This window comes from Misgurnus anguillicaudatus, chromosome 13 (genome assembly GCF_027580225.2).
Source record: "Misgurnus anguillicaudatus chromosome 13, ASM2758022v2, whole genome shotgun sequence".
Lineage (NCBI taxonomy): Eukaryota > Metazoa > Chordata > Actinopteri > Cypriniformes > Cobitidae > Misgurnus > Misgurnus anguillicaudatus.
The window spans coordinates 4,438,613-4,449,491 of record NC_073349.2 but is presented as its reverse complement, the minus strand read 5'-3'; the positions used below and the strand labels follow the sequence as shown (position 1 = coordinate 4,449,491).

The following is a 10,879-nucleotide window of genomic DNA, read 5'->3' as shown; positions in this document are numbered from 1 at the left end:
AACAGCCAGTCCTTCGGCCACGTTTCTCCGCTTGCAGTGCTGCTCTAGTGGCCATCTCAAAAACCTCTCTCAAACCATCAAGCAACCTGGTTGAGCATTCTAAATAACCAAAGGCATTGATTCGCTTGGCCATGTCTCGTCCTTCCTCGGGTTTCACAGGCTCCTAAATGAAGAAATAAATGTGAGGCACATGCATTTGATTGCATAATGTCCACTTTTAAGTAAAGTTAATTTAAATCACAAGCATTATATCTTAAACAAAATGAATTTTAAAAAGAAAAACAGCCCCGCCTGATTCATTTTGGCAAGTTCCCGTCGTGTGTGCTCACCATTTCGGAGTTCCTTTTTGGTTCCCACAAGGATGATGTAAAAGTTAGTCATAAATTTTTTTCTTCAAGACTGATCATAACTGTTTTAAGTATGTGACATAGAAAGGTAGATTGGTCTAATTTAAATCCAAATAATAAGACTGATTAGCCCTAACTAGTTGCTAGTTAGTCAGAATCATTCTTAAGACGCAGTCTTAACGTCACGGCTATGTTTATGCAACCGGCCACTGGACTGGAGTGTGGAGCATGATTTTGATTGTTGACAGTATATTTATAATAGAATAAATAGAATAAAAAATTCTGTAATTAAAGGGACGGACTGTAAGTAGGATTTTAAGTGTTTTATTAATCAAAATCAATGTCTTTATTCATAAATGTTCTCACTGGTGTCAAATGACCTCTGCCAGTGATCTCACTTTTCTTTATGAGCTTAAAATTTCTCCTCTTTACTTACATTGAACAGGTAAGTCCAAGGAGGCATCCATATCGTTCCGTCGTATTAATAAAATATAATAGCAGAGGGACAAAAGTTTTAGTCTTTAGCATAACAAGAGAATACATTTTTTTTAAATAAGTTTTTTTATAGTCCTATCAATCAAAGGGCAGGACAAATACCACACCAACCAACACTCTAAATTCTGTTAGGTTATTTAAGCTGGTATATATAATATTATATCAATACACATGTTTGGTTAAAAATAATCATATGCTGGGTTGTTGTTAACCCAAACATGAGTTAAAACAACCCAGCATTGCATCGAAACAACCCAGCATATGTTTATTTATAACCTAACATGTTTTGTCCAATATTTTCCCAGCATTGGGTTAAAAATAACCCAGATTATTTAGATTGAATCAGCACATCTTACTTGTACAAACTTATGTCTGTGCACAACAACTGAAAATCAATGCAAAGTTTAATGTTCTGTCTATGAGTGTCCATTTCTGTACCAAAAAAACATTGTTGTACTAACAATTATTTGTTGACTTAATATTAATATATAATATTATTTGTTGATTATCCGCAAAGCATATAAAATTTCAGATAAGTTCAGCGGGCATTCTTTAGTCCTGGATTAAGCTAATCCTGGTCCGGGAAACCGCCCCTAGATGTGTTGTCCTTAACTAGACACAAGATGTGTTAATTTAACACATTCATTTTAAGAGTGTAGAGCCTGTTTAATTTGCCTTACCAAAAGTAGGGGAAAAAAAAGAGTAGGGTTTCATTCAGTGTAGCTTTATCTGTTATATATTTTATGAATCACTGGATGGCACTTTAATTAATACTTTGAGACTTTTACCTCGCCACAGGTAGGGAAAAGCCTCATAGCTTCACAAGGCTTTATTTCACCATCCGTTTTGGAGAGTGTGTGCTCTAGTATGCCGTGAAAACCCAGAGTGATGTAACAGGGAACTGCAATTAAATAAAACATCAGGAAATAAAACAAAAGTGAAATGAGGGTCAAGTATGGTAGCCCATACTCCACATGTGATCTCTGCATCGAAAGGCCTCAACTGCCCCCTTTAACACATGTGAGAATTTCTAATGCCATGATTGTTATTACAACAATAATCTGACATTAATTCAATTATAACTGATTCATTAGACACCTTCATCTGAGATATCCCACAATCCTGTGTGTGTGTGTGTGTGTGTGTGCATTTGTGTGGAAGGTGATTGGTCAAATTTTTTTTCACTTTTAACCTTTGATACCATTAATGAGAAATTTGTCATTTGTAGTATTTAAATGTATTATATATTTAAATACCCTTTTTAATACTGCCACAAACACATATCACCACCAGTGTGTCTGATCATGGAACTTATTACCAGAGTGATGTTTTATTGTGCATTTTATTACGCACATAAACATTTATCCTTTAAAATGTCTTTTACTATACCTATTATACAAATAAAAATATTTAAAATTGATATTTTGTTACGGTTAAAATTTAATTTAATTACAGAGTTATTTTAAAAGCCTCTTTTGTGAGGAACTACTTCCTTGTGCCACGCTTTCGAAGGCCAGCATGGCAGGTAACCCTTTCAGCCCTTTGTTTTGAATGTCCATCATAACACAATAGATGTAATAGCCTATATCTATAATATTTCCAAATATAACGGTTTCTTTGTCACAAAATGTAGTTTTATGATTACTTTAGGAACGAATACATGTATAATATTGTAATCTACAGTTGATTAGTAAAGATAGTGGCACCTTAAAAATTTGCTTAAGAATTCAGGAGGTGAGTTCGGCGTGACCAGCGGGTGTTAGCGCTTGCAATAAATGGTTTTTGAAAAAGCTTAACAACTGTTTTGAAGAATCAAAAGTATAATAAATTACTTTGTTGACAGTCATTTATTCAAAAATAATGCCAATCGTTTTCAAATACTATAAACACACAAAATTTACATTTTAAAAATAGTATTTGCTTATTAAATAAAAATGCATTAAACGGTTTTGATCCCTAACGTACAACCCTAAATCCTTTGAGACTATAAAAGGGAATAAAGGCTGAATGAGAGGTTAAACAGAATACAGCTCACTTCAATGTTCAGTGTGTGCTTCAGCTGAGCACATGATATACAAACAGAATAAAGCCATCCAGATAGACTCGTATATAACAAAGAGACACATTCTGTGTGTTCATTCACACAAACATTAATATACAAACTTACATACAATCTGTCACACACAAAACGATTGCTAAAGACAGGAGGGTAAACCTAAGAGAGACACTGATCAGAGAACAGTTTTATAAAACATGTCTGGGGCTTAAAAAAAGGGAGAAAGCAATATAACTACAACAAATACCCTAGGTATACATTTTGCTTGGCGTGACCAGAAAACTCATAACCCCGATCTCATGTAATGACAGACAATAAAGTCACCAGTTTCACAGCTGTTCCCAAAGTCTGTCCATTGGTTTCTCCTGGTTAGTCTTCTTGACACATTGTCCTGGCACACCAACTGTACGAGGACACGAATGTTAGGCTTCTCCCACCCCCCTCCCTGTTCTTAAGTCTTAATCCTGGGTTGTGTTAACTGATACCTGCTCTTCTACAGGTTTTTATAAGAGTAAACAGCCAGACTTTTTGCCACGTTTCTTCGCTTGCAGTGCTGCTCTGGTGGCCATCTCAAAAACCTCTCTCACGCCATCTTTTGTCTTGGCTGAGCATTCTAAATAACCAAAGGCATTGATTCGGTTGGCCATGTCTCGTCCTTCCTCGGGTTTCACAGGCTCCTAAATGAAGAAATAAATGTGAGGCACATGCATTTGATTGCATAAATTTAAATCACAAGCATTATATTTTAAACAAAATGAATTTTAAAAAGAAAAACAGCCCTGCCTGTTTCATTTTGGCAAGTTCCCGTCGTGTATGCTCATCATTTCGAAGATCCTTTTTGTTACCCACAAGGATGATGGGTACATTCGGACAGAAATGCTTTACCTCTGGCGTCCACTTTTCTGGAATGTTCTCTGTGATACAGCAAAAGAATAATTATTCAATGGTACATTTTAGTGAAAGAGTAAAAAATGGCTCAGGCAAAATTACAACAAAGTATGATTTCTGGCAGTTTTGCTCGATCGGATCACAAGTGGATGAGAGAAACGCTGTTCAATCACACCTGGGGCCGGTTTCACGAAAATATTATAAGACATAAAAAGAAGTGCAATTCTTAAACATTTCTTAAGTTCTCAAATATTTACTTAAGAACAAATTTTTCTCTTAAAGAGCACCTATTTCACTGCCAAAAACAATGTTATTTTGTGTATTTGGTATAATGCAATGTGTTTACGTGGTTTATGGTTAAAAAACACATTATTTTCCACATACCGTACATTTTTGTAGCTCCAGATTTCACTCTCTTCCTGAAACGTGCGGTTTTTTAAAGCTCTGTTTCCCTGATTGGCCAGCTAATCTGTATGTTGTGATTGGTCTGAATACCTCTGATGTCAACAGGAAATGTGACGCTCCTTACCATGTTTGAAAGATTCGGTTGCTAACAGGAGTTAACTTACAGGCTGTGAGGTCTAAGCGGGAGGAATTGGGTGATTCTCACGAAACCATTGAAACACCACGGCACTAATGATTTTAGCTTTAAAATGTGTAATATAGTAACATTAAAAAGCATCAGAATTAACACAATACTGTGTTCTACCTTGCACAATGTGTGATTTCAACATAAGAATTTATAATTGTAAATTTTATCTCATTTTCTGCTGAAATTCTCATTACCGCAATGTGTCCAGCTGTGCTTGAACAATCGTTATGTTGTAATTTAATCAAATTAACACAAAAATATTAAGAAAAAAAATAAATGGATGTTTTGCTAGACTACTTTAGATGACAGAAAAAATATTTACTGAATATTCATGTATAATAATAATGAAGAAAAATTAGGAAAATGATGTGTCCATGCCTGATGTTCTCATCCTCCGCAACACTTTTTGAGAACAGTTTAAGCACACATACAGAATTTTAATAAAATTTGATTTTGAGTGACCAAGCACATGGACCAGTTACTTCAAGATGGCTACCAGGTAAGATCATTTTTTTACAGTTAATTTGAAATAATGTCTTGTCAGAATGCTTGTACGACATTTTGATTATCATTACCGCAACAGATGCTTATTAAATGTTAATTTAATTAATAGAAGCCTAATACTTTGATTTTAAATGCATGTGCAGAATCTCCAAATTATGTTCTTTCAGATTTGTCATGTCATTTTGAAAATATGTCAGTGTTGATGTTTTCTGACTGTTGCGGTAATGAGATTTTTTAGGACTAATTTTTTAAATTATGTTACAAAAAGTGTTAAATGATAAGTAAAAGTTTTTAAATTAATGTTCCCATTTACTACAGACTTTGTTTTTCAATGTCTGGTGGGAAAAAAAGTAAATTTAAGCAATTTTTACATTTTCATGCTTGACATTTTTAAAACCAAGTTTTCGTGAGAATCACCCAATTATGATAATGTCGGTCTTTACTACATCACCAATCCCAGGAAGTAAACTGTTGCCTACAATCTGTGTGTTTGTCGTAGTCCAAGGATAAAGATTTACGTTGCGTCATCGTTTACTTTGGGGTTTGTACCTTTTGCATATTGTTAACATGTACTAATACACACTTAAATGGAAAAGTAAAAACATGAATCGGACAATAGGTGCTCTTTAAGAATAAAATGACATGCTTTGATATACACTTATCCATCCATTAATCTTTTTACCATCTTAATTGCAATCATTTATGTGATATATACTACATAAACTAGTGATGTGTTAAGATTATAGATGTGATTCGCTGTTGTAACAGAGACCAGCTAGTGTATGAAGGCATGCAGTGTGTAAACATCTTTCCCTAATCTCCCAGTCGGTTCGTCATGCGGGTCGAGGGCTCTGGGCCTGTGCGTGCTACACTCTCCATGCATGGCTCTGTCTCCTCTGCACGAGAGAGACCTTCCCAGGCTTTATAATGAATAAATGAATTCATTTTTTAAAATGAATACATGGGCTGGTAAAACTGAATGTTTTATGACAAAGCCTCACCCAAACTATCAGGACTGTCGATGGAAAAGCACATAAGAATGACATCTGTGTCAGGGTATGAGAGAGGCCGTAAACGATCATAATCCTCCTGTCCAGCAGTGTCCCACAAGGCAAGCTCTACCTAAATAAAGGAAGTAAAACAAACTCAAGTTTAGCGGACACTACACAAAATAACATTCGAAAAATAATGAGACTATTAGAAAGTAGTACTAACAAAAACGGTATTTAAAAGACTTTTAAAGATGCAGTGCAGCACTACCACTGCTAGCAACGGTGCGAATATCACATTTATGCTTTTTTAAATTAGGCTGTTGAAATTAGGAAGTTGACTTCATGTGTAAATGTTAAGTGTTTTTGTTTAGCATCTATGTAAATGCGCACACGGTGCAGTGGGCAGCTATACGCACAACCGGCGCAACGTCATAGAATGTCTCTGAACAGGTTCACGCCCACTTTTGGGAGAAAACAAACTAGATTTCTCATAGACTTCCAAACAAAAAAGCGGAACAAAGCAACATTCGTACACACCCGGCAGGCGTAAATAACTTAAGAAATCACTCAGATTATACATGTCGAGTAATTATCTGTCCACCATGCCTGTCATAGAGCGCGAAAGATACATTAACGGGTTTAATTTGGTCAATTTAAAAACATGTCCCTTTCATTCTCACAGCGTCAAATTTGTGTAACAACGCTATCCAGTGATTGCTGTAAATATCGCTAAGCCAGTTAGTTGTAAAGGGACATGTTTTTTAAATAGACCAATTAAATCTACTGATGTATCTTTTGCGCTCTATGGCGGGCAGGGTGGACATATAATTACTCAAGATGTATAATCGGAGTGATTTCTTGAGTTGCTTGCGCCTGTCGGCTGTGTGCGAGTGTTGCTTTGTTCCGCTATTTTGTATGAAAGTCTAGTTTGTTTTCCTTCAAAAAGGGGCGGTGAGAAAATTGACAATCAAGTCAAGATGTGTCGGTGGTCCGTATCACTGCATTGCCCGGGGAGCATTGGGTGACAGGTGCCACATGTATAATGATCCATATGAGGTTTTTAACGGTTTTAAATGATCTTTGGCAGCTATCATACCTGTTTTCCATCAACCTCAATGTCTGCAACATAGTTCTCAAACACTGTGGGCACGTAGACTTCAGGAAACTGATCTTTACTAAAAAGAATTAGTAAACAGGTCTTTCCACAGGCTCCATCACCAACTATAACAAGTTTCTTACGGATGGCAGCCATCTGCAAAAGAGAGAGAACAGAGACAGATTATGATCAAGAGATATTGCTGCTTATTTGGCTGCGTTTACATTTTGCATTAACATGCGATCTCGGTGATCCGTTCACGCAGATCCGATCATTCGTATATCAGGACACGGCGCGTTTACATTTGTCACATAAATGTGGCTTCTGTATCTGGATGTGTGATCGGATCCCGTGCGGGGAGACGCGCGCTGGGTGGATAGCTGTCAATCAAAATGGGTACAGCTGTCTTTAGCCACAGGATTTAGGGTTTTCGCGCTAACCGCAATCCCGTATTGTACAGTGCTACTGAGAAGCCAACAGCAGAGAATAACAAGCAACCCCAACAACCGTGATGTTCACATTTTAAGCGTTATATTTTTTAGCTTTAAAAGCCTTCTTTAAAAGCCTTATAGCGTCCGCACAGTCCTGTTTAACTTTACCTGAACTTGACGTGCACCCGCATGCTTTAAATCAACAACAAAATCCGCGTGAAACATGACCGACTCCACTGTTTTATTCTGCCTTAATAAAGGGCTTTTGGCTCTGCCTGAACTTATATGTATATTTATATTTTAACCATAAACTGTTGTTAGTTATGTTTCCTGGTAATTTTAATATGATTTAATTAAAAGAGCTAACAGTTTCCTAAATTTCCTGTTCATAGTGCGTATAAGTAATGTAATTTACAAACACATATAAGTAACCTTGCATAAAACCAACACTGAATAAATGTATTTGGTTAATGTTATTATGGTTGTACGTGTTTTAAAGTAACTTAAAATGTGTTAAATGAGACAGAAACAGCCGATTGACCAGAAAGAAGCGCAACATTCACGCTGATATGTCACCATGGAAACTCAAACATTATAACGATCCTGTTTTCTGCCATTAAATATTAAATCTCTCTATGAATAGGAACATATATGCCTGAATAACTTAAATACAGTCAGCAGAGTTAAAATGCTTTTGAATATCGATTTATTAAGATACTTTTAAGCGTAGCTTCCATTGCTCCACAAATATGAATTTATGCGTCTCTCACCTGCGCTCCATGACCTAACGTCCTTTATTTTTGACAGTTGTCAGTGAGAGGAGATGATAGTGGGCGGGGTTTTTTGTGACGTTGACCTGTAAATGCAGATACGATGGCTGGATTGCGTTTACATTACACTGAGATCCGATCACAATGCGTCCTCGACTACCTCTGCATCAGGACACACAGATCGGATAACATTCCGATCACAGACGCGTTTACACTTGTCTTTTCAATGTGTATGTGGACAACATCCGGATACAGGTCGCATGTTAATGCCAAGTGTAAACGCAGCCTTTAACTGCTGTAATGACATTGTGATGAAAACATGAATGTGGAAGTTAAGCTGTTCATCATCATTTTTCTCTACTCAACATGAACCGGAAGCATTGCAGCGGAAGTATCATTTGACCGGATGTTACATTGTATCTGTGTCGCTATGTGAGGAATAAAGAATTAAAGAAATCCAAACTTTCCAAAAACACTCACCGAGCGACAAAAGCTATAGCCATAAATGTTTACATGACTACTCATGCGGACACATTATTTCTTGTAAATAGCGCGATATCAATGACGAGAGATCGTCGTGTCGCGAGGCCTGTGTCACCGCACCCCAACGTCAAAACATTTCCAGACAACTAACATCCCATTATCTGAATATATTATTTAATAAATATCTAGATCTATAAACAACAGTTAAATTAATGTTACAAATGTGGCTTATATTTGTAAAAGACACATCGATCGAGACTAGGAAGGGATGGGTGCCAGTATGCGACCTTAATCGTAAAGAAACTTACACAGACAAGACAACCTCAAACAAACAAGCACATTACTAACCTACTGATAAAAGCCATAAAGTTGCCAATTAAACTTACCAATAAAAAGCTGAAAATATTTTCGTCCTGTAAAATATTTATCCCGTACACATTTCATAGCTACATCTTTAGAAATGTTAAGTTACACACATATTTACTAAACGATCTATCTTACTTAAATCTACGTAAAATAAAAAACCGTTGCTCTAATCTACGGAAACATTACTTTCAGCAATTGTCAGAAAAAGTGGTGAATAATGTTGACCACTTGATATTTCCTCGTTAATTCATGTTAAGGTGAAGTAAAAGGCAAAGCCTTAAGTAGTAAAATAGATTAAAACGTTATAACTTAAAAACAAACATAAGCATCTTCACTATTTAAACGTGTTTGACTGAACGTCAAGAATCATATAATGATTCAACTCGAATAAAAACACTCATTTTTACAGTCACTGTGAGTTTCAGGCCGGTCGGTAAATTTAAGTTATAATCAACTGAAATGCACTCGGCTTTATAATTTTCTCACGAAAACAAGTTAAACGTCGTTAGCTTTATAGATTTACATTGTGTTTAACGTAAAGAACAATTACCGTTTTCTTGTTGTTGTGCTCTGAGGAAGTAATGACTTTCCTTGTCTTTTCCTGGCTGGTTTTTAAAGTCCGCCCATTTTCAATACTGCCACGAAACAACACCCGCCCACATCATCCCCAGCAACTACACTTCAGTTCACATTTATTTATATAGCGTTTCTCATTCTCTTTTGCAAATGTGTGTATTTTACGTAAGTACAAGCAAATAAATATACACATCGATATCTTCAATATTTACTGGGCTAAATTATCTCATAATTAGTCTGGATTTTACAGATACGACCACATACAGTTGTGGTCATGTTTACACCTTGCAGAATCTGGAAAATGTTAAAATGTAAGAAAAATAAATGTCATTTAGAAAAATAAGGGTTTGTTTTCAGTGTAGTAACTTCTTCTTCTTCTTCTTCTTTCCGTTTAATAGCTGCTCACTCCTTGTAGTGATGGTCGTTTTCAGTAGCGCCTCACTGCAGAACGCGACATCCAGGGGGCGGGGTTGGATTTAGATCCAGGGGCGGAGTTGGATCCCGATCCAGAGATCCCATTGGTCGGCAGTTTTACCACAAGACACGTCATACACGTGTTGCTACGTTACCATTTCCGCATTAAGTCGTAACTAAATTAAGTTATTATTTTGATATAAAAACTAACTTTACTTATGACTACAATAAAAGTAGTGCCTTTAGGGTGAAATGTAAGTTTTTTGCTATAATGTTTTGGAGTAAAACATTTCGGGTAAGCCTACTATGAGTAATCTTACCACATGCAGTTTAAGACCTATTAATGGATACAGTATAAATATGCATAATTATTAAAATATATAGGCTATGGCATGTTATTTAGAAATTAATAAATTGAATGTTTATCTTGTGTGGACTTTGAACAGCCATTAGGAAACATGTTTCCCTCGTAGATGGTTTACTTTTTTTATTTGCTAAGATATCAAATAAATTTGTTTTTATATTTACTCGTATAGGAATAGCTGTGTTATAAGTGGGATAATGTACAAATAAATCTCTTCAGTGATATCAAACTGTCGGGAACGTGTCCGTACCTCTCCTTACACCTAACTGTGATACTTTCTAAATTATGAATCTTTCTCAACTATATTATTAATCAAACATACACTTAAATTGATAAGAGCAAACGTTGGCGACCACAGGTTGCAACTAATTGCGGGCTACAACAACGCAAATATACTGGTTCATTTGGCGGAACAAAGTATATAAAGTGGGAGGAGTTGGATCTAGATCCAACCCCGCCCCCTGGATGTTGTGTTCCGCAGTGAGGACCATCTCAAAAATTGCCA

The 10,879-nt window shown here is 36.1% G+C and overlaps 1 protein-coding gene across 2 annotated transcripts; it reads right to left on the bottom strand.

Moving 5' to 3' along the window:
* Positions 1–2,670: 2,670 nt before the first annotated feature.
* On the bottom strand, positions 2,671–9,730 carry rhoac (ras homolog gene family, member Ac). 2 transcript variants are annotated; one of them, XM_055189388.2, is made up of 5 exons: positions 9,571–9,730; positions 6,971–7,126; positions 5,884–6,004; positions 3,682–3,812; positions 2,671–3,575 (listed from the first exon to the last, which is right to left on the bottom strand). In XM_055189388.2, the coding sequence occupies exons 2-5, from the start codon at positions 7,124–7,126 to the stop codon at positions 3,402–3,404; spliced, it is 582 nt and encodes a 193-aa protein (XP_055045363.1). In that variant the 5' UTR covers positions 9,571–9,730; the 3' UTR covers positions 2,671–3,401. The 2 variants fall into 2 exon arrangements, with proteins under 2 accessions (XP_055045363.1, XP_055045364.1); XM_055189389.2 differs by lacking the exon at positions 9,571–9,730 and adding an exon at positions 9,041–9,256.
* Positions 9,731–10,879: the final 1,149 nt, after the last annotated feature.